At 40.6% G+C, this 24,774-nt stretch overlaps 1 protein-coding gene across 2 annotated transcripts in view; it reads right to left on the bottom strand.

Moving 5' to 3' along the window:
• Nucleotides 1-9,833: 9,833 nt before the first annotated feature.
• Nucleotides 9,834-24,774, bottom strand: part of mreg (melanoregulin) — a 54,635-nt gene continuing 39,694 nt past the window's right edge. For both annotated transcript variants that reach the window (XM_008113597.3, XM_003215158.4), the window contains 3 exons: nucleotides 14,941-15,031; nucleotides 12,535-12,698; nucleotides 9,834-11,821 (listed from right to left, as the gene is read on the bottom strand). In XM_008113597.3, coding sequence (XP_008111804.1) covers nucleotides 11,690-11,821; nucleotides 12,535-12,698; nucleotides 14,941-15,031 — 387 coding nt within the window. In that variant the 3' untranslated portion in view covers nucleotides 9,834-11,689. The remainder of the gene's footprint in view (nucleotides 11,822-12,534; nucleotides 12,699-14,940; nucleotides 15,032-24,774) is intronic.

The raw sequence follows: 24,774 nt of genomic DNA, 5'->3' as shown, positions 1-24,774 counted from the left end.
GCAGTAGAAAGAGATGAAGAAAATGCACCCTTTTATTTCATGACTAGGCCTTAGTGGGGGCTGGAACATTTCAATAATTCAACTATAAACCAGTTCTGGTGCTATCAAGAAAGTTTTGGCTTAGTTTATGGTTCCATGAAGAAGGACGTCTGAGCATGAAATGGGTTGAACAGTAGCTGCTGGAAACATATTAGCTGTTCAAGTGATTCATGATCAGAGGGGCTTTAACTTGAGTTATATAAGAAAGAGAGAGACAGTATTCCAGAAGGACACCAAGGATTGAAAACAATAGCCTCAGGGATACAGTGGAAACTGGGCTGATAGTACAAGAATCCAATCTAATGGTGGGGGGGGGGGGGGGGGAGCAATAAAGAAGTAATTTAAGACCCATGGTCTTAAATCTCTTAACTGCAATGCATAGATCATGGAAAACAAGATGAACCTAAACTGGGCTGCTATGAGTTTTTCAGGCTCTAAGGCCATGTTCCAGCAGCATTCTCTCCTAACATTTTACCTGCATCTGTGGCTGACATCTGAAGAACCTCTGAAGAGTGCCAGCTACAAGTGGAGGAAGAAGTCGGCAAGCACCTTCCTGGCGAGGCCTTCCTGGCGAGGCCTTCCCCTTCTGCCCAGCGCTCCGGCGAGCACCGGGTGGCCCAGCACCGGGTGCCCACGCCGGGCCTGCCTTTGGGGCCTTCAGAGATTGTGAGGTAAGTGGGGTTTATATATCTGTAGAAGGTCCAGGGTGGAGAAAGAACTCTAATTAATCACCTTGATTAACATTTAATGGCCCTATGGCTTCAAGGCCTGGCTTCTTCTTGCCTGGGAGAATCTTTTTTTTGGAGGTGTTAGCTGTCCCTGATTGTTTACTGTCTGGCTTTCTCCTGTTTTCAGAGTGTTGTTCTGTAGAAACAAAAGAAAATAACCTATCTTAAAGAATTAGGAAAGAATGATTAGCATTATATTTAAAGTTTGTATATACTTCTAAAGTGATCAATGACTTAAAGCAGGGGATCCCAAACTAAGGCCTGTGGGCCGGATGCGGCCCTCCAAAGTCATTTACCTGCCCCCCTGCCCTCAGTTTTAGACTTAGGCTCGCCCAAAGTCTGAAATGACTTGAAGACACACAACAACCACAATCCCAATTAACTTGACCATCTCATTGGCCAGAAGCAGGCCCACACTTCCCACTGAAATCCCAATAGGTTTATGTTGATTAAAATGGTTTTATTTTTAAATATTGTATTGTTTTTTCATTGTTGTTGGGTTTTTTGGGTTTTTTTGCACTACAAATAAGACATGTGCAGTGTGCATAGGAATTTGTTTTTGTTTTGTTTTTTCAATTGATAATTTGGCCCCTCAACAGTCTGAAGGATTGTGGACCGGCTGTCTGCTTAAAAAGTTTGAGGACCCCTGACTTAAAGTATTAAAGGAAAGAGAAAACAGTGATGTTAAAGTATTGCATCTACTATATTGTCCCCAAGTCACAGTGAAGATTTGGATGGTGCCTCCTTAACCATTCAGAATGAACTCTGCTGAGACTGTTATCTTTAACACATTTCTCACTTGACTCACATGCCGAAAATTTAATGGTCCAGAAAGTGCAAAAGGCAACAAAGGGACCGACTATATTAGACCTGAATCTAACCAACAGGGAAGAACTGGTCAACAGAATAAAAGTCGTAGGGATGTTGGGTGGGATAGATCATGTCCTTTTGAGGGAAAGGGGAAACCAAATTTATTGTACATACACTCCAGGCTATAAGAAATCTGATTTAAGTAAGTGTAAGGAAATACTTAAGGGAAAGGTTGGGATGGAAAGGCAAAAAGTTCAAGGCAAAATTGCTTGCAATTTCAATAAGGGAAAAAAGTGAAAGGAATTTAAAGAAATCAGAATGAGTGTATAATGAACTCTTATATGAGATGAAGTTTAAAAGAGCTATGTATAAAAATGGAAGGGATGAGAAATCATGAAAGAGAAATGCAAGTAAATGTTCTATGTTTGTAGGAAAAAAGAAAAACTAAAGCTGAGGCTTGCTAGAGAAGTTAAAATAAAATAAAAGCTAAAGCTCAGGCTTGCTGGAGAGGTTAAAATAATAAAGATGATATTTCAGGCTGTGTTCAGAGCAAAAGGAAAAATAAGGCTCTGAACAAGGAAACAGCAGGACTACTGCTGGAGAAGATGGTGAAATGCTAAGACAGTGTGCCTCATTATCCCCCCCCCAAAAAAGAAAGAAAATAGTGTTCTACCATTTGAAAACAATACATATGATGCTTTAAAGGAAATACAACCCAGAATAGATAAAGAAGTAGTATACACATATTTAGCTGCCCTAAATGAATTTAAGTTTCCAGTCAGATAACATGCATCCAGGGAAACTCAAGGAATTTGCAGACATATCAGTCTCAGTCAGTAATCTTTGAGATTTCATGGGGAACAGGAGTAGTTCCAGCCCAGTGGGGGAGAGCAAATGTTATCCCCAGCTTTGGAAAGGGGATTAACCCACTCAGGTCAATGACAACACCAGGAAGGATTCTAGAACATGTCAGTCTCTCAGCACTTTGAAAATAATGCTGTCCCTATTAAAATGCAGCATGGGTTTCTCTGAAACAAGTCATGCCAATTACTACCTTAGTATGAAAAGGGATCTTGTAGCATCTTAGAAAATAAGAAAACAAAGTTGGTTACACAAGTTTTCATAGAATAAGTCTACGTCCCAAGATGCATGGAATGAAGTGCCTAGGCAGACTGTGCATATGAATAGCCATAGAAAATTTGATAGTATGGTGTGGAGGTGATAAATTCAGTATTAATGATGATTGGGGGATACAACGGAACCTCAACTTACGAGCATCCCAAGTTGGTAGCTTTTTGAGTTGCGAGCCGTTGCTCAACTGATTTTTTGATTCCAAATGGTAGCCTCACCAGGAGACTGAGGCGGGCCATGGTCGTGGGGATGGAGGGAGGCACAGACAGAGGCCGGGGCTCTAAGGGAGGGTGTAAGGAAGGGCTGGCAGAAGACTCTGAACCTCATCTCATGGGACCTTGGGAAATGGGTTTAATTTGTTCTGTGACCGAGCTCTGGAACAGATTAATAGAATTTCAGTGCATTTCAGTGGAGATATTTGCTTTGACATACGAGCTTTTGAGTTGAGAGCTTGGTCAGAGAACAAATTAAACTCGTATGTCAAGGTATCGCTGTAGTTAGTTTCTAAGGTGCTAAGAGATACCGTTACATACTGATCAGGGCCGTAGCCAGAAAAAAAATTCAGGGGGGTTTTGAAAATTTCGGGGGGGGGGGGTTGACCCCTAACACACACACACACACACACACGGCTACAGGCCTGTCAATATTTGCTTGAGATAGTGCTTGCAGTTCTAGGGGAACTCTTAATTTTTTGCGTCTCATAGATTTAGCATGGGAATTTGGTTAACCAGTTAAAATTCATGAGTAAACCAGGTTTTTTTTTTTAACCTGAAAAATTTCGGGGGGGGGGTTGAACCCCTATCCGCCCCCCCCCCCCCCCCGTCCTCCCGGCTACAGGCCTGATACTGATATTCCAGGCTAAAATGGTCGTGAGTTAGCAGTTTATTAGATCATTAGCATGCTGTGGATGAAATTTATTTTAATTTCTATAATGCTTTTGACATGGCCTCCCATGATATTCTTACAGAAAAGCTGAGCCAGAAAATGCTACTGTTGGGTGGGCTTGTAACTGGATAGTAACAACACCCAAAGTGTGTTCTCCAATTATTCATTTTTAATATGGAGAGAAAATGGGGTGCCTCTGGGCTCTTTCCAGGGTTCGAAATATGTAGGTGCCAAACCTTGGCTATTTGATTGCACACATGGAGAAATAATTAAAAGTATTGGATGAAAACCTACACTTTAGGAAATCAATAAGGACCACTGACAGTTGAGAAAGTTATTTTAAAATAATTTACTTTATAAAATAATTTCTCATTTTAACCATGATTAGCAATAAATGCTACCGAAAGTGTCTGTGCTTCAAACGCAAGTCTCCTTTTACAATATGCATGGAAAGAAACTTACGCTCAGCTAATAGAGACCATTGTCAATTCCAGCTATTCTGATTCCACTCACATATTATTATATTGCATCCTATGCAAAGAATACGTATTTCCATTCATACACTGAAAGGTGCAAACTTGATCTACTCTGCCACCTTCTGGCCAAATAAGAAAAATTTGATCATCCCTCTACACTTGAGAAATATATGTCTAAGGAGCATCGCCATCTATGTTGTAGAATAAATGCAGTTTGATACCACTTTTAACTGCCATAGCTTAATGCTATGAAATTATGGGAGCTGTGGTGTTAAGTTTCTTTAGCGTTCTCTGCCAAAGGGTTGGATTAAATTGTTCTTCATTTGGAATATTTTATTGTTCTTTCTTTCTTTTTGCAATACAAATGAGATTTCAATTAGATTACGCAAACACTCTCCATCCATCTGCCACTGGACCTCCCCGTCTGTCAAACTTTGAAACATAATGCCTCCAAAGGTTTGCCCATGCATCATACATAATCATTATGTATAATATATAATATATAAAGAAACTTTGGCTTCACAAAGGGCTCTGTGACTGAAAAGGATTGAGAACTGCAGGTTTAATAGATCTAAAGAGGACATGAAGTATGCCAAATTGCACAGATATCAGGAACCTCTGTGTGATAAGTAATTTAGAGTTTGGGTTTAAAAAATTTTTTTAGTTCTGCTGTCATTGAAAAATACCATTTCTGAAAACTATTGAGTCCATAGGATTACTAGGTAATGCATCCCTTATTTCCACAGATGTCCTCTATTTGAGGATTGGTAAATATTTTATTTTATGCTGACTGAACAAAAAGAATAGGTAGAAATTTCACTCCAATGGTTACAGGGGCAGGATCAATATATATGCCATGACTCATTCTCTGCTTGCCATGTGTGATGTCAATAGCCTTGGATAGGCAGCAACAAAGTACATCCCAAAGAAAAAGAAAACCAAGAAGGCAAGGTGGTTGTCTGTTGAGACACTGGAAGTAGCCCAAGAAAGAAGGAAGGTGAAAGGAGACAGCGATAGGGAGATATACGCCCAATTAAATGCACAATTCCAGAGGTTAGCCAGGAGAGACAAGGAACTATTTTTGAACAAGCAATGCATGGAAGTGGAAGAAGACAATAGAATAGGAAGGACAAGAGATCTCTTCCAGAAAATCAGAAACATTGGTGGCAAATTTCAGGCAAAAATGGGCATGATCAAAAACAAAGATGGCAGGGACCTAACAGAAGCTGAAGAGATCAATACTAGGTGGCGAGAATATACAGAAGATCTGTATAGGAAGGATAATAATATAGAGGATAGCTTTGACGGTGTCGTGAGTGAATTAGAACCAGACATCCTGAGGAGAGAGGTTGAGTGGGCCTTAAGAAGCATTGCTAACAACAAGGCAGCAGGAGACGACGGGAGCCCAGCTGAGCTGTTTAAAATCTTGGAAGGTGATGCTATCAAGATGATGCATGCCATATGCCAGCAAATATGGAAAACACAAGAATGGCCATCAGATTGAAAAAAATCAATTTATATCCCCATACCAAAAAAGGGAAATGCTAAAGAATGCTCAAACTTCCGTACAGTGGCACTTATTTCCCATGCCAGTAAGGTAATGCTCAAGATCCTACAAGGCAGACTCCAGCAATACATGGAGCGAGAGTTGCTAGATATCTGAGCTGGGTTCAGAAAAGGCAGAGGAACGAGAGACCAAATTGCCAATATCTGCTGAATAATGGAGGAAGCCAGGGAGTTTCAGAAAAACCTCTACTTCTGCTTTATTGACTATTCTAAAGCCTTCGACTGTGTGGATCATAATAAACTATGGCATGTTCTTGGTGTTATGGGGATACCAAGTCACCTTGTCTGTCTCCTGAGAAATCTGTATAAAGACCAAGTAGCCACAGTAAGAACAGATCATGGAACAACAGACTGGTTCAAGATTGGGAAAGGAGTGTGGCAGGGCTGTATATTTTCGTCCTCCCTATTCAACTTGTACACAGAACACATCATGCGACATGCGGGGCTTGACGAATCCAAGGCTGGAGTTAAAATTTCTGGAAGAAACATTAACAACCTTAGGTATGCAGATGATAGCACTCTGGTGGCCAAAAGTGAGGAGGACCTGAGGAGCCTTATCACCAAGGTAAAAGAAGAAAGTGCAAAAGCTGGGTTGCAGTTAAACGTCAAGAAAACCAAGATCATGGCAGCTACACCTATTGATAACTGGCAAATAGAAGGAGAAAACGTGGAGGCAGTGACAGACTTTATATTTCTAGGTGCAAAGATCACTGCAGATGCAGACTGTAGCCAGGAAATCAGAAGACGTTTACTTCTTGGGAGGAGAGCAATGGCCAACCTTGACAAAATAGTGAAGAGTAGAGACATCACACTGGCAACGAAGGTCTGCATAGTCAAAGCAATGGTATTCCCCATAGTAACCTATGGATGCTAGAGCTGGACCATAAGGAAGGCTGAGCGAAGGAAGATAGACGCTTTTGAACTCTGGTGCTGGAGGAAAATCCTGAGAGTGCCTTGGACCGCAAGAAGATCCAACCAGTCCATCCTCCAGGAAATAATGCCCGGATGCTCACTGGAGGGAAGGATATTAGAGGCAAAGATGAAGTACTTTGGCCACATCATGAGAAGACAGGAAAGCTGGGAAAAGATCACGATGCTGGGGAAAATGGAAGGGAAAAGGAAGAGAGGCCGACCAAGGGCAAGATGAATGGATGGTATCCTTGAAGTGACTGGGTTGACCTTGAAGGAACTGGGAGTGGTGACGGCCGACAGGGAGCTCTAGCGTGGACTGGTCCATGAGGTCACAAAGAGTCGGAGATGACTAAACGACTGAGCAGCAGCATTGAAAACATTGACTACAAAAATGCGTTGGATAATCCAGAACACTGGATAAGCGAATGTTGGATAAGTGAGATTTTACTGTACATGGTTTCCAGTAATACCCCTTTCTGGGGTTAGTTCCTTTCTCAGCCTTGCAGCTACTCTGAGGAATTTTGCCACTATGAGAGTTATCCTGGGGTACTTGCTTTCTAAAAGATATCTAACAATCCCCTGCTGGGGATGGCTAGTCATATGGGACAGTACAGTGTAGATGCACCCAAAAAGCCTCAGTTACCGGTCATAGTCAATGGGAAAAAAATGAAATCTTTAAAGCCATTTGTGAAACTTCGAATCAAATTGAAAGGGAAACTGAAGATTTTATGCTTCAAGAAAAATAGAAATGCTGTCAAGGTCTTAAAATATATCCAAGGTGATGGAGGATGACTCACAACACCCCAGTTCTAATCTCACCTCTGATATGGTTTTGCAGTGGTGGATACATACTACTATTTCAGTTTTAGATCCCCTTGCTTAATAATAATAATGATTATAGGGTTGTTGCGAGGATTATGGCTCATACAGGATCTCCCCCTTCCTTCCTTCCTTGCATTTCATTCTATGTGACCCCATCACCAAGGAGGAATTCCCCTTCCAGATTATTTTGGTTGCCCTTTTTCTGAACCTTTCCCATTTATTTTTATTTTTTTCAGATGCATTGGCCAGAACTATGATAGATTTCAACCGTATTTTCAGTTTCTTCTGACTGATCTCCTTTTTGAACATTTTCCTTTTTCACAGCTGCACCACACTGGTAGAAATTTATAGCAAATCAGAAAGCTAGTAAATCTACAACTAAATGTTTGCACATGTATGCAGAAGTGAATACAGCTGATGGAATGTCTATACACTATCTAACAACATTTGAAAAAATGTTTGAAAGTGTTATTTCATGTTTGATTGTGTGGTACTTACTTTGAAAGTAGTTGTTCTACTCCAGAAACTTCATTTTTGTGCCTGCCACAAACTATGTTGAATTGGTTGAGACTCAATGAAATATTCATTGAAAAACTACAGCAAAATCTGCTGCAGCATGTCCCGCAAAAACAAAGTTTTGCAGTTTAATAAATTTTTTCCAGCAATATTCCAACAAGAACCAATTAGGAAATTATATTTATAATCCAGGAACAAAAATTGTGTTACATAGCGTAATTGCACAAAATTGAGAGTAAGGTATAAAACTGGTAAATGAGGCAATATCGCCACCTGGTGATCACTCTTTTTAGTTACATGTAGGATAATTCAATTCAACTTGTTTGTTCTGACATCTATCCTGAACTTTTCTCAGACTGATTTGATTAGAATCGTACACAATCTCCCAGTAGATTACTGAGTCCATGTAGGGTCAAACTAGACATGTTTTGCATGTCTTTAGAAAAAGCATTCCCTGAAACAATGAAAGGTATTTGTTCATCACAGAACCTATTCTACTCACCTATGAATAATATATTTGGTGTACAGTGGGTTCTTTGTGTCTGCTAGTTCCAGGACCTCCAATGAATACCAAAATCCCTGGGTGCTTAAGTCCCATTATATACAATAGGATAGTAAAATGGTGTCCCTCACATGAAATTGGAAAATCAAAGTTTGCAGTTTGGGATATTTTGAAACCATGGATAGTTGAATACATGGATTCAGAATCCTTGGATAAGGAGAACTGACTGTATATTGTTTTGTGATTGTCAATCAGAAAGTAAATACAAGCCACATTAGCTGTAATTGTAAGTCTTCAGCAAAAGCTATGGGGGCAATTTCACTTTTAGTAGCAGTCCTACACCTGGCAACCCACTTAATAGATCATTATATACTGTACAACAGCTTTATGCAAGGATCTGTAGGATAGAGAATTGATACTGGATTGGGAGAGCCCAAAAGGTGATACTATTAGAAGCTGGCCCTCTGCACATCCTGCCGCCTTTCATTCTTAGGGCCATTCCACACAGCCATATAATCCAGAATATCAAGACAGATATTATCTGCTTTCAACTGGGTTATCTGACTCCACACTGCCATATACAAACTTGTAATCCAGTTCAAAACAGATAATGTGGATTTTTTTTTACAGTTCTGTAAAGGGGCTTTAGAACTGCATCTCAAAAAATTAACTTTTCAAATCTGTGGAACATAATACATATTGTGCATGTGTATGTGCCTTTATGTTGCCAGTCAATTTGTAGCAACTCAATGAATTTCATAGGGCTTTCTTAGGCGAGGAATACTCTGAAGAAGCATACAGCCTGAAATACATATTCATTTGAAGTCTTTTAACCAAGTAACCCTGGGTTAACCCTGTTAAGACAGGATTTGGTGTATCTGCATGACTGAAATGTTTTTAATTGTATCACACTCAAGAAATGCTTAAGGTAAAGGTAAAGGTTTTCCCCTGACATTAAGTTTAGTCGTGTTCGACTCTGGGGGTTGGTGCTCATCTCAATTTCTAAGCCGTAGATGTCTCCAAGGTCATGTGGCTGGCATGACTGCATAGAGTGCCGTTACCTTCTCACCAGAGCGGTACCTATTGATCTACTCACTTTTGCATGTTTTCAAACTGCTAGGTTGGCAAAAGCTGGGGCTAACAGTGGGAACTCACACCACTCCCCAGATTCGAACCACAAACCTTTCAGTCAGCAAGTTCAGCAGTTCAGCAGTTCAACCCACTGCACCACCACAATATATACTGCATGTTAACCTCTACACAATACAACACATTTGGACTATAGGCCTAAATATATTCACTGGGAAAATGCTATGGAATACAGTACAATTTACTTCATTTCCTTCATGAGAAAAATGACACTATGATGTCTCATTTCAGTTATATTCCTTGATTATTAATCAAGAAACAATGCATGCATTGTAAAAAAAAGAAAAGAAAGAGTAGTCAGATTTATTTATTTATTTATTAAATTAATTGTACCAATGTATAGAAGTAATGCCTACATTTTTATAGGAAACCTGACAACACTCAGACTTCAATAGTTACATGAACCTAGTTGGTATAAATCAGGGGTGAGGATCATGTGACTCTTCAGATGTTGCTGAACTGTAGCTCTCACCATTCCTACGCTGCTGGGCCTAACAATCCATCAGCACTGCATGATTTCCAATCCTGCTATAAACACTTAAAATTTATCTTGCCGCTTGGTTTGTTGGGTTGTATGCACAAAACGGAATGCCATCTGGCAAGATCAGCAGCTTTTTTTAATTTTCCAAAGTTGTGAGCCTTCACCACATCTGCAGTTTAAAATGACTGCTCATTTCCGAATCTAAAAACAGCAAATATATATTTTGCTATCATTCACGTTTAAAACATTATATAGATTTCCATAAAGTAAACACACATTTGTTCAAATATTTGGGGGGGGGGGGGTTAAAAAGAGAACAATTTTGTGCCTCTCAGTTACTGAATGCTCAGCCACAGCAAACTGAAAGGAGAAGCGGGAATGCCCAAGTTCAGCTTGTGACCAAAATACTAAATGGAGCATAGAAAGCCCCTGGAATGAGATGTCAATTTACAATAAATTGTTAACAAGAAATTCCCCATCAAGGAATGCTCAGATTTGTTTTTTCCAGCAAAATATCTTAAAAGAAATACAGTCACCCCTCTATATTTCCTGGAGTTAAGGGTAAAGCGCCTGTGCAAATGTGGAAAGACCACAAACAAAACCTTTTTTTTTCACTTTCTCTAGTAATTGCTAGATCCTCCAAGCAACATTAGGTGGAATTCGACATAGAGTTGCACCAGAGGACTTATGAAATTCCTAGAGAGAATATACAGCGTTTCAATATGATGGACCCTATTTCAAAGGAATATATTTAATGATGGCAACATGGTACACCTATACAAAAAGCTGCCAATGGTTTAATGAGCGATCAAGTTTCACTTGATCGCCAGGACACATTGTGTATTAATCAAATCCATGAATAATCGAATTTGCAAGTGAAACCTGCAAGTGTGGAGTGTGACTGTAATTACACATAAAACACTCACAGTCTAACGATGGACCCGTACTAGGCAGGCAAAGCTGAAGCAGATGTAACAGAAGTTTGTTTTAAAATATTTTGAGGCAAAAATATCAGCTTGGAAATCACAGGATTTGATTTCCTGCTTCGTCACTTACTAAAAAGACACATGGAGACACTTCTGCTACCAGAAACTCATTTCCACTGTTAATGCCATTCACAACACGTTATTGGTCATGTCACAGGGATACAAGTCACCCACAGCTACCAGACACTTAATGTCTCATTGCATAAGTGGGCATAGATGAGTTCGCTGGCACAACACAAAATGTACTCAGAGGCAAGGAGGGCTTGACAAAATGGCAGCTTTCATCCTCTGTTAGGATTTCACTTAAACAAGAACACTGACAGTGGAAGGAAGGAATGGCCACTTATAGGGAACACAAATCATTGTACTCAGTGAAGTGAAAGCCACTTCATACACAAGAAGCAAGACTTTATGTGGGAGGTTTCTTCTACCACCACCAGAGCACTCTTTGTATCTTTGCAGTAGCAGGAAGACTACCACCAACATCTAGACTAGCACCGACGCTTACAACAGTGTCTGAATGTCCTTGTCACAGACCACAAGTCTCTATGGCATCGTGCCACTTGCCAGGCAGAGGATTCTTTGTCCTGATGGCCTGCTGTGCTTCTCTAAAGTAAGAAGTCCCACCGTTTTGGCTCAGCCCTCCAAAAACAAGAACAGTCACTTCCAGCACGAGGGATGCGGTGTTACGACAGCGTGGAATTGCACTGGTCTGTTTTCAGTTGGTCTTCATCTTTTGCCATGTGAAGTCTCTTTGGATAGGTTACGCTGGCAATGCGGAAGAACTCATCAGCAGCATCAAGGGCAATGAGACGGTCCTGCAGAAGAAGAAGATACAATACTGTAATAACACAGAAAAGTGACATGGGAAGTTCTTCTCAGGTTTCACAGAATCCTAGAGTTGAAAGGGACCACTCACTGCTTGTGTTTGTTCAGTATGCTTCTACATTTCCATAACAAAAGGAGTGTGTGAGGATGGAGTATTTACTGTTGCATATGGCACAAAAATCCCTTGTTTCTGTTTATCAATGCAAAACCATGGAGTTCAATATAGTGACAGCTCTAGAATAAAAGCTATCTCTGTCTGTTCGTCCTTGTCTTTGTCACCCTGTATAGTCTGCCAGATAGTGATAATTCAAAAAATAATTCAGTTAGGCAGAGACTACTAGAGCCCAATTCAAGTCTTATTAAATGTGACTTAAGTAACCAATGTCTAATTTAATTTATTATTATAATTTAGTGATTCCCAAACTCTAGTATTGAACTTCAACTCCAAAGAAGCCTCAGCTGCTTTGATCAAGGATTAGGGATTCTGGGTCCTAAAGTCCAAAACACTTGGAAAATCAGAGTTTGGGAAAAACTGATCATACTGAAAATAAATAAATAATGACAGGGCTACTACTAGGTGTCTTTCCTAGTTTGTGTATATTTTTGTTCCTGTTACACTTAATTAATTTTAGGAGCCATATCTGAGGGTCTTCAAAAATGATGGTATGAAAGCAAATACAGAAAGGAGGAGGCAGAGACTTACCACCACAAAAAGGTATCTCTCAGAAAGCTCCCAGCTTGTTGGGAAAATAGTTGTCTCCTCAGATAGCTTCAAGAGGATTTCACGGGCTTTGCTCATATTCTGAGAGTCGCTAACAATGCTGCGTTTGGTCACAGACAACAGCGTATCTGCCTCCTTCTGGAAACCTAAAACAGGAAGATTGCAAAGCTCATTTTAGCAAATGCTCCATTTCCATATCCTTGGAGATCAGTTGCAGCACATAGTGCTGACAAAGGTGTAAAGGTAGCTCAAAACCAGAGCTTAAAGAAACACATCAGGGCTCTTGATAGAAAGCAATGGGACAAAACACGAAATAATATGGAGAACACAACACAGTTGGGATATAGACTGTACCTGCATTTACACAAATCTAATGCGTGATCGAACCTAACGTGCAAACTAATTTTCCAAACCTTGAAACGCAAAAAACTATTTTCTGGTGAATGTAATGTGCTCTTTACAACAATTAATTTTATTATAAATTCAATTTTACAAAAAAAAACCCTTACTATTCTTTGATAAACTTATAGTTCTTACACACTAATAAAAAAGCACAAAAACATAATAACAGTTGAATTCAACTGTTATTACCACAAAAACCCACAATTCTTTGACTTTTACTAATACTCTAATAGGAACAAAACTAAAACATGCAAATTTGGGGGGGGGGGAGTGAAAATAAATACAAGGACAATTTTACAGAGATTGATAATAATTTAAGCAAATAAATGTTTTCATTTATATTGTAAAATTTCAAATATACATACTGTTCTTTGGTGTTTCAATTAAAACCCAGCACTAGATAATTTATTTTTTTCGTGTCAAGAGTGACTTGAGAAACTGCAAGTCGCTTCTGGTGTGATGATAGACTAGAACTTAATCTTCAGCACTATTCTTCAAGTTTGCAATCAAATCTAATGTGCCATCACATCTAATGGGCAGCCTAATTTTGTAACATTATTTGGCCAAATAAAAAGATGTGCATTGCATTCAAATAAATACAGTATTTCTTTCAGATGCATCCCACTACCCAATAAACATCAGAACACTCATAATATATAATAAGTATAAGAAAACAATCTAAAGAAGCACAAGTCAAATACAAACTGACTTTATTTAAGGAGACCATTTGAGAGGACAGGAGCTTTTTCAGACTACAGTAAGCCCTTTGTATCTACTGGGGATTCATCTCAGCATCCCCCATGGATAGCAAAATGTGGAGATACTCAAATTCCAGTATATACAATATTGTTATAAAATGGTGAACCTTATAGAAAATGGCCAAATTAAGCTTTGCTTTTTTTTTAGTATTTGTGGATGGTTGAATCTGTGATGCAGAATCCTCATAGGGCATGGTCTCCAGATCTCTGAACATTTTCGTTGCCCCTTTCTACATACCTTCTAGCTTGTCAATATCTCTTAAACTGTGGTGCCCACAATTGGACACAATGTTATTCCAGGTAAAGAGGTCTAACCAAAGCAGAATGCAAAGGCACCATGACTTCACTCAGTCTAGACACTATACCCCTTTTGATGCAGCCCAAAATCCCATTGACTTTTTTAGCTGCTGCATCACATTGTTGGCTCATGTTCAACTTGTTGTCCATGAAAACTCCAAGATCTTTCTCACATGGACTGTTGTCGAGACAGGCATCTCCCATCCTGTATCTTTGCATTTCATTTTTTCAGCCGAAGTGTAGTATCTCACATTTGTCCGTGTTTAAATTCTTTTTGTTAGTTTTGGCCCAGCTCTCTAATCTGTTAAGGTCATTTTGAATTCTGATCCTGTCCTCTGGAGTATTGGCTATCCTTCCTAATTTGGTGTCATTTGCAAACTTGATAAGCATGCTCCTATACATGAACTTACAACAATATCATTAAATGTATCAAATCTTTCATGTACAACAGACTGTTGTTTTTAGAACTATAACAGTAGTAATTAATATATATGTTTATGCATTTTGTTCTGGAATATATACAGTATATTTAAATATAATAGAGAACACTACTTGCCCTTTTCTCACAACCTTGAAATATCAACTAACAGCATTGCCTTTGCTTGGTCAAAGGAATGGCACTTTTTATAACCTATGTTGTTGTTATGTGTCTTCAAGCCACTACTGGTTTATGACAACTGTAAAGTGAACCTATCACAGAGATTTCGTGGCAAGATTCGTTTAGAAGCTTTTGCCTTCCTCTGAGGCTGGGAGACTGAAACTTGCCCAAAGTCACCCAGTAGGTTTCTATGGCTGAGCAGGGATTTAAACCTAGGACTCTAGAAGAGTTGTCCAGTACTCAAACTACTACATCTTGCTGTCTCTTTCTGTCTGTCTGCTGTCTCCCTATATATTTCTCTCTCACTCTCTTTTAACCTAAAAACAGACTTACCCAAGTCTTCCAGAATGCGTTTCCACCTGTTTCTTACTTCTCTTCGCAGTTGTCTTAGAGTATAGATGTCGTAGTTCAGTTTTTGCCATTCCTGGAATGAAAGAAACAGATTGCGATCTTTATTTAAGTTTTCCTTAACTCTCCAAACAACCTTATCCATCCATTTGGGTTCTTTGTTGTCTAAATGCTCCTGAGTGAAAGCTTAGAAGTGACTTTACTCTAAATTAGCTTGGTTTCTCCTTGCTGACGCATGATGTCACTTCCAAAAAGACTTTTACATTCAAAGGAAAAAGGGAGGCTCAAGAGAATGTTTCCAGAAAAACCTTTCGTTAGAACCCATTTTTCATGCCGGCAGTACCTCATCTTGAACTTTATGTTCAACTTAAATGAAACAAAAGGAACTAAATTCATATCTTAGGTAAGCAATATGTGCAGTGATACTCTACTGACCTGGTACAGAAATCAGATCTTTGTGTAAACAAACAGCAATCTAACACACCAGCTATAAAACCCTTTGAATTACACTCTGCATCAACTTCTGTAATTTCACCACTAGAGGGCAAAATTAAACGTGTAAACTATCATATTGTAAAATACTACCTGTTACTTTTGTCGGGTGTTATATGCCTTCAAGGTTGTCTTATGGCATCCCCATTAATTTCATAGAGCTTTCTTTGTAAGGAATACTGAGTTGGTTTTGCCAGTCGAAATGTAGGCTATGCCACTTAGGATTCATTGGTGGTCTCCTATCCAACTGACCTAGCTTAGCTTCCAGAATTAGACAGGATCTGCTGCCGTTAGGGTACTATAACCATGTAAAAAGGAACTGAGTTATAGAATTAAAAGGGGCTAATGGAGTAATGCAGTTTGACACCACTTTAATTTTATAATTTATAGTTCTATGTTATTGTCTTGCCATTATCTTTTGGTTTTCAAATGTATGTAAGGCATTGAATTTTGCCTTTATAATGTTGGCAACCACTTTGAGTTCCCTTAGGGGGGGAAATGGTATATAAATGTAGTAAATAAATAATAATGATTCAACTGCTATAGTTCAATACTATGGAATCATGAGACTTGTACTTTTACAAGGCCTTTAGCCTTCTCTGCGAAAGAGTGTTGGGGCCTCACCCAACTAAATATCCCAGAATTCCATAGCATTGAGCCATGGTAGTTAAGGTACTATCGAAATGTATTCATTCTACAGTGCAGATGCACCCCATGCTGAAAATTAAACAAAATCCAAAATCCACATTGGTGATACTTTTATTAGGTCAACCAGATTTATACTGATTTTCAAAGCTCACTAGTTTCTTCATAGGCAATGATGTCCAGGGGAAAATCATGGGGAAGTTGTTAAGAGTTGCATGTTTGCATTATGTTTGTTTTGACCATTGCCAACATGAGAGGCTTTGGACTTCATACAAAGAGGGACAAACGCAGCCAACCAGTCAGTTGCAAAACAAAAAAAATGTATAATAGTCTCGTGTCATATACAATTTGGGCAGAATTAGTTTCACTTCCTCAAACTTTATCTTTTTTAGCTGAATTGTACTATTTTGGATTAAGTGCTGCAACTCAGCAGAATTTAAAAGTTGTGTGTGTGTGCAAGAAATGAGAACTATGACTCTGCACTGCACGCAACAAAGTTTAACTCCAATCGCCAAGGAGTCTTACAAATGTCTGCACTTTCCTTACACCAACTACTTTGTGGCAGTTTGTTTTAATTTGAATCTACAGTAGAGTCTCACTTATCCAAGCTAAACGGGCTGGCAGAAGCTTGGATAAGCGAATATCTTGGATAATAAGGAGGGATTAAGGAAAAGCCTATTAAACATCAAATTAGGTTATGATTTTACAAATTAAGCACCAAAACTTCATGTTATACAACATATTTCACAGAAAAAAATAGTTCAATATGCAGTAATGTTATGTTGTAATTACTGCATTTATGAATTTAGCACCAAAATATCACGATATATTGAAAACATTGACTACAAAAATGGCTTGGATTATCCAGAGGCTTGGATAAGCGAGGCTTGGATAAGTGAGATTCTACTGTATTTGGAAGGGTAAGATTCTGCCCATTGGTATTCCCTTTTTTGTTACTGAGTTATCTGAATGCAAACTATAATCAGTCCTCCACATTCACTGGGATTAGGGGTGTAGGACATATATCCTCCAATGGTAAAACACCTCTAGAAATTTCAAAGTCATCCAGTGCATTTCTATACTCAATATCTGCCATAAGATAACCATAGAATCCCATGAAAGGACTTACAAATGGCTAGAAAAATGTTCTGTCTAGAAATACTGGTTTGTTATCATCTTTCTCCATCCAACCATACATCACGTAACACAAAGCTGACACACCCTGGAATTACACCACAAAAGTTATTTCCTATGTAGTTTATTACTATTGCCATCAAAGATTCCAGGCAGACTGCACAATATTCTCTGAGAGTTTCCTATTCAATCACTAACAGAAATTACTAACCTCCTTCTCTGCAGCTTTGTTGCTGTGTATTATCGCACATGCTCATGTATAAGTCAGTCTCATGTATACCTTGAGGACAGCTTTAAGGACCAAAATTATGAATGTTTTTTTTTTTTCATGTCAGGAGTGACTTGAGAAACTGCAAGTCACTTCTGGTGTGAGAGAATTGGCCATCTGCAAGGACGTTGCTCAGGGGATGCCTGGATGTTTTGATGTTTTTACCATCCTTGTGGGAGGCTTCTCTCATGTCCCTGCATGGAGCTGGAGCTAATAGAGGAAGCTCATCCGCGGAATGGATTTGAACCAGCAACATTCAGGCCAGCAGTCCTGCCGGCACAAGGGTTTAATCCACTGTGCCACTGGGGGCTTCTGTAAGATTTCTATGCGCTAAGGAAATGCAGCACCACGGAGTCCCACCAAGAGTACCCTGACATCAAGTGGTGGCCTCCGTGGGGCTCCATTTCCTTGGCTCATGGAAACAAAGCCCGAAGACCATCTGATGAGATCCTTAGACACCTTCAACATTTCCCTACCCAGGCATTCAAAAATGCCAGAAGCAGCAACATAACAGAAATAACAGAGGGACCGGTGCTTCTTTTATGTTCTCAGAATATAGTAATCTCTTCTCTTTCACCACTCTACAGAGAGAAGGATATGGTTCCTTTTTTGGATAAGAGCTAAGGAACAGCACTCGCATGGATAAATCAACCCAATTTTTTGGGCTGATTTATTTTCTTATCAATGAGAATATGGAGTACATCTCTTCGAGTAATTGCAGGGATACAGCATCAGTGATCTAGAAGAACTTACTTCAATGCATCTTATATTGGAACAGCTACTAATTCTTGCAAATGAGCTGGGAAACTAGTAAGACAATTTGCTAATCAATGCTACCCAAACTCTCCCCAAAATACCCACACACACACATACACACACAAACGTTTTACTGCTTTTTGGCCCACTGATTTTAGCGAAATACAATTGGTCCTCCACATGTGTAGATTTCATTTTTGTGCATTTGATTATTTATGGATTTGATTAATGTGGTCTCTCTAAGAACTTCTAAGCCCTCCAGTGCAAAATGATAATACAGTTGTGCTGAAGGGTCTAGAGCAGGGGTCCCCAAACTAAGGCCCGGGGGCCAGATGCGGCCCTCCAAGGTCATTTACCTGGCCCCCACCCTCAGTTTTATAATATAATATTTTTATATCATTTTAAATAATATAATATATTGTATATACATATAATATTGATAATATTATAATGTTATACAATATAATACTAATAATACCATATAATAATATTAATTATATGGTATATATTACATATAATATGTCAAGAGACGCCAGTTAATATACAAACAGAGTTTATTCCGAAGATAAGCCAGAAAATAACATAAACACAGGAAATATCCTTGAAACACTTCACTTTTCAGTGTTTCGAGAGTAGATTGGACAATAATAACTCAAAAACGAGCCACGCTAATTTCCCATGCTGGCATTCAATAAAAAACTAAATAACGCTTCAATTCAGCTTTGGAAAACAAATAAGAGTTAATTGCTGGAAAATAAACAAACTAGAAAAGCAATAAAGCTGCTTCCACGGTGCAGATAAGCCGAAAGCCTCAAAGGGATGATGAATAGCCGTCGTCAGAGGAATCCAAGGTCAGGTCAGGAGGCAGCAGAAATTCCGGAAGACAAACCAATAGTCAGAAGCCGGGAGTAGCCGTCAGTCAGAGGGTGTAGACAGAAGCCAGGTCAAATTCAATCCAAAGTCCGAAGAGGGTGCAGTCATCCAAAACAGGTCCACGATAAGACACAGCGAGAGCCAAGCTAGGTGATATCAGCAGATTCAAATCATAGTCCAAGTCCTGTCTTCATGGAAACACAGAGATCCCAATGGCGCCTCAGCAACACCTTGCCACACGCAAAGTGCAGTGGCCAAACATTCCCATTTTATTCCCCTTCCTCCTGGGTGACCAAACACTCATACCCAAACACCAGGTGTCCCAAATCTACTCAGAGTCTGAGCTCCACACAGCTAGAGCTCGTGGATCTGGAGTACCTAGCAATTCGTCGGAGTCCCAATCATCCTGCCCACACTTAGCCCCATGAACACTTAAAAACCATCCTCCCTTCTCCAAGCATCCCAATTGGGATCAGCTCCTGCAGAAACCCCAGGTTCAGAAGTATCCATAGGCCCCAAATCCCCAGACATCTCCGGTGGCTGTGCCCATTCAGTGCCCGCTTCCCCAGCCACCACCTGTTCCTCAGCATCCATCTCCCCATCTGAATCTTCCTCAGAAGATCCCCCATATAGCTCTCTAAGTCGCTTCCTGCGCAACTCCTCCAGTGAACCCTCATCACGAGGGTTTTTTCTTCCTCTTCGAATTCCATCACCATCAACCATAATCCCGAAGGCGCAGTCACAACACTATCCCTCCCCGCAAAGGCCCCACCCACTGGAATTAATGTGGGATCCGAGACCTCTGTAATTACTGAGGGCCTGTTACATGATGTGTCCAGTTTCAGTAAAGACCGGTGAAACACCGGATGAACCTTCAGCGTGGAAGGCAATCGCAATCGAAACGCCACAGGAGAGACCTTAGTAACAATGGGGAAAGGACCTAAGTACCGAGCCCCAAATTTCCCCGCATGCGTCCTGATATGCTTAGCAGACAACCACACCATGTCCCCTTCTTTCAATTCCACTCCAGGCTGACGATGTTTGTCAGCTTGTGACTTTTGCGTTGCTTTAGCTTCCACCAGAAGCTTCCTCGCAACGTCTTGCAAGGCCTTGAGTTCACTGGAACGATACACTGGATCCGGCGACACAGTATTTTGCGCAGGCGCTACTACTCCACGTGGATGGCAACCATACATGATTTCAAAAGGCGAGTATTGGCTAGCGCTATGTGTCGCTGCGTTATACGCAAACTCTGCCACCGGTACCCATTGAACCCAATCCCCAGCTTGCTGCAAACAAAAACAGCGCAGATACTGTTCTAACAGACCGTTCACCCGTTCAGACTGCCCATCAGTCTGCGGATGGAATGCAGTAGAGACGTTCAGTTTAGTTCCAAGCTGCGCATGGAACTGTTTCCAAAATTGTGAAACAAACTGCGGCGCTCTGTCCGAAACAATAACCTCTGGAGCCCCGTGCAGACGGAAAATATGGCGCACAAATAATTTGGCCAACGTTGTAGCCGCCGGTACTTTAGAGCATGGGATAAAATGAGCCATGGGATAAAACGAGCCACCCAAATACAAGTGTAGCCACCCACCCTAGGCAAATCAGTAATGAAGTCCATGGAAATAATCTGCCAGGGCTTTTCAGGGACTGGCAGAGGCGACAATAGACCACAGGGCCTACCTACTGGATGTTTACACTGTAGACAAATAGCACAGCTATCGCAGTATTTTAAAATATCCTGCCTCATCTTGGGCCACCAATAATGACGAGTAATGGCTTGCACAGTCTTAAACCCAAAATGTCCCGCAGTTGGCTCATCATGATATGCTTGTATGATTTCCAAGCGTAGTTTACCAGGCGGCACGAAAATCTGCCCATTACGTGATAACACCCCGTCCACATCCTGTAAATTAGGCAGTATAGTTCTCATATCCTGAGAGAGCAATATCAACTGCTCTTGTGTCCACCTATCCTCTTTTTGAGAAGACAACACCCGTTCATGAAGATCCTGCCTGTCCTGTACCACATTTAACACTGAAACAGGTAAAATGGTTTGTTCAAGAAGGATTTCAGCAGTTTTGAACTCAGGCTTCCTAGATAAAGCATCAGCCCTCAAGTTCTGCTTCCCCTCTACAAATTGTACCCTGAAGTCGAACCTGGAAAAGAACCATGCCCACCTAATTTGTCTCTGATTCAGTTTCTTTGCAGTTTGCAAATGTTCCAAGTTTTTATGGTCAGATAGGACCACTATCTGATGTTTTGCCCCCTCCAACCAATGCCTCCAAACTTCGAAGGCCACCTTGATCGCTAGCAACTCTTTCTCCCAAATCGTATAATTTTGTTCAAACGCAGTGAGTTGTCTAGAATAGAAACCACAAGGTCTTAATCTACCAGACGGGTCCTCCTGCGAGAGTACTGCTCCCAGAGCATAATTAGAAGCATCTGCCTCAACAATGAATGGTTGGTTCACATTTGGATGTACTAAAATGTTCCCATTCTGAAAACTACATTTCAGTTGTTCAAAAGCCTTCTTGGCCTCCATAGTCCATTCGAACGGATGCTTCTTTTGCAGGAGTTGGGTTAACGGCACTGTCAATTGTGCAAAGTGCGGAATAAACTCCCTATAGTAGTTGGCAAAACCCAAAAACCTTTGTACATCCTTCTTGGATGTTAATTCTTGCCAGGTATTGACAGCGTCCACTTTTCTCGGGTCCATTTTCAGTTCCCTCCCAGATATAACATGTCCCAAAAACTCCACCTCAGACACATGGAAAACACACTTGGAGGCCTTAGCAAATAACCCATTTGCCCTGAGCCTGGACAACACTTGACGCACATGTTCCCCATGTTCACGAGCGTCTTTTGAAAAAATCAATATATCATCCAAGTAAATCACCACAAATTTGTCTAAAAGGTCCCGGAACACATCATTAATAAATCTTTGAAATACCGCTGGAGCATTACAGAGCCCAAACGGCATTACTAAATTTTCGTAAGCGCTGAAACAGGTGTTAAACGCTGTCTTCCATTCGTCCCCTTCCTTTATACGCACCAAATTATAAGCCCCACGCAGATCTAACTTCGTAAAGATGGAAGCTCCCTGAACCCGAGACAACAACTCAGGGATTAGAGGCAAAGGGTACCTGTCCCGAACAGTGTACTTGTTTAGCACACGGTAGTCGCACACCAGTCTCAAGTCGCCTGTCTTTTTTGCCACAAAAAAGACTCGAGCGGCCGTAGGCGAATTAGAAGGTCTAATGAAACCCTTCTGCAAGTTCTCATCTAAGTATTCTCTTAAAGCCTGTCTTTCAGGTACAGTAAGCGCATACAACCTGCCTGCAGGCAATTTAGCACCTTCCACCAATTTGATCGCACAATCATAAGGCCTATGTGGTGGTAATTTATCCGCTTCCTTTTGGCAGAACACATCCCAGAAGTCCTGATAACAAGATGGAACTCCCTCCATATCCCCACCAACTTCATTTAGTGTTAAACACACCGGCGGGTCCAAACTGATAGTTCTGCGTACCCAATCCACCCGAGGATTGACCTGTGCCAACCAGTCCATGCCTAAAATGACATCATATCTTGGTAGTGCAGTGACATCAAAAGTTAACATCCCCTTCTGCCCTTGCACTTGCCAGGTTACACCTGCTGTTTCTTGATCCACCATCCCGGAATGTAACAACCTTCCATCAGCACCCTCCACCCAAGCTGTGACTTTCTTCTTCACAATTGGAATTTTATTCTTCTCCGCAAAGCTTTGGTCTACATACGAAACTGTAGCCCCTGAATCCAAAAATGCCTGGGTACTAACTGGTCTCTGACCCATTACACACAATTGTATGGCCACAAACACATGCTTATTCCCCCTAGGCAATTGCATCATAGGCCCTAATGCGCTGGATTCATGGCGCATTAGGGCTGCCCTTTTCCCGGCAGCTGAGATGGTTTTAGAGTGCAACCATGAGCAAAATGCCCCCCATTTCCACAGTACAAACACAACCTTAATCGTCTGCGTCTGTCTTTCTCCTCTTGGGACAATTTGCGTTGCATCCCAAGCTGCATGGGTTCTTCCCCAGAGTTCACAGAGGCACTAGCATGATACTCCACTACTGGAGTCCCACGAGTTTTCTTTCTGAACTCCATTCGAGCCTCTATCCTACAAACTTTGGTTACCAGCTCATCCCAATTTTGAGCTGGTTCCACACGAGACAGCTCATCCTGTAAACATTCATTCAACCCAGCAGTAAAAACCAACATAAAAGCATGTTCTCCCCAGTCCAGTTGATGCTTAAGCAAATTAAACTTATTCAAATAATCAATTAAAGACCCTTTACCCTGCTTTAACCGATATAAAGCCCAACCTGCATTTTCCTTTTGTAAAGGATCTCCAAACGTCTCATTAAGAGCTGCCTTAAAGTCCACCAAATTATTCTTAATTGGGCTATTGCCCCTAATTACATTGACTGCCCAACGCCCCGCTGGCCCAGTTAATAAACTTAAAATAAATGCAACTTTGTTAGTGTCTGTAGGAAACGAAAGATCAGATATTTGCAAAAAATATAAGTCCACTTGAGCCAAAAAAGTTGGTAGTTTTTCTCTGGTGCCGTCAAAACGTTCAGGCACAATGACCTGTCCTTTAATCTGCTGTGCCCTCTTTAAGGCTACCAATTCCAATTCCAAAGCGGCCAGCCTGTCGTCCAGCCCAGCCATGTTGACTTGGCTCTCTCTGTTGTTGTTGTTTGGGCGTGTGGCAATCTGTCAAGAGTCAGACGCCAGTTAACATACAAACAGAGTTTATTCCGAAGATAAGCCAGAAAATAACATAAACACAGGAAATATCCTTGAAACACTTCACTTTTCAGTGTTTCGAGAGTAGATTGGACAATAATAACTCAAAAACGAGCCACGCTAATTTCCCATGCTGGCATTCAATAAAAAACTAAATAACGCTTCAATTCAGCTTTGGAAAACAAATAGAGTTAATTGCTGGAAAAATAAACAAACTAGAAAAGCAATAAAGCTGCTTCCACGGTGCAGATAAGCCGAAAGCCTCAAAGGGATGATGAATAGCCGTCGTCAGAGGAATCCAAGGTCAGGTCAGGAGGCAGCAGAAATTCCGAAAGACAAACCAATAGTCAGAAGCCGGGAGTAGCCGTCAGTCAGAGGGTGTAGACAGAAGGCGCCTCAGCAACACCTTGCCACACGCAAAGTGCAGTGGCCAAACATTCCCATTTTATTCCCCTTCCTCCTGGGTGACCAAACACTCACACCCAAACACCAGGTGTCCCAAATCTACTCAGAGTCTGAACTCCACACAGCTATAATAATAATAATAATAAAACTTTATTTATACCCCGCCACCATCTCCCCAATGGGGACTCGGGGCGGCTAACATGGGGCCATGCCCAGAGCAATACAACATAATAAAATATAAGAACAACATATCATAACACCATTTAAAATACAATAAATAATAATAAACAGAACATCAAGAAATCAAGAAAAAAAACAAAAACAAAAAAACTATAAATCAAGGGCAGGCCACTTGAACACAAAGATAAAACCCGGAGTGAGAGGGACAGAGAAGTACTCCACTATGGGCAGGGACATTTGGAAGGGGTAATCTGGAGGATAGAAGT

The sequence above is a fragment of the Anolis carolinensis genome, chromosome 1 (assembly GCF_035594765.1).
Source record: "Anolis carolinensis isolate JA03-04 chromosome 1, rAnoCar3.1.pri, whole genome shotgun sequence".
Taxonomy (NCBI): domain Eukaryota; kingdom Metazoa; phylum Chordata; class Lepidosauria; order Squamata; family Dactyloidae; genus Anolis; species Anolis carolinensis.
Note: the sequence above shows the minus strand (reverse complement) of the source record. Positions and strands in the feature narration are given on the sequence as shown.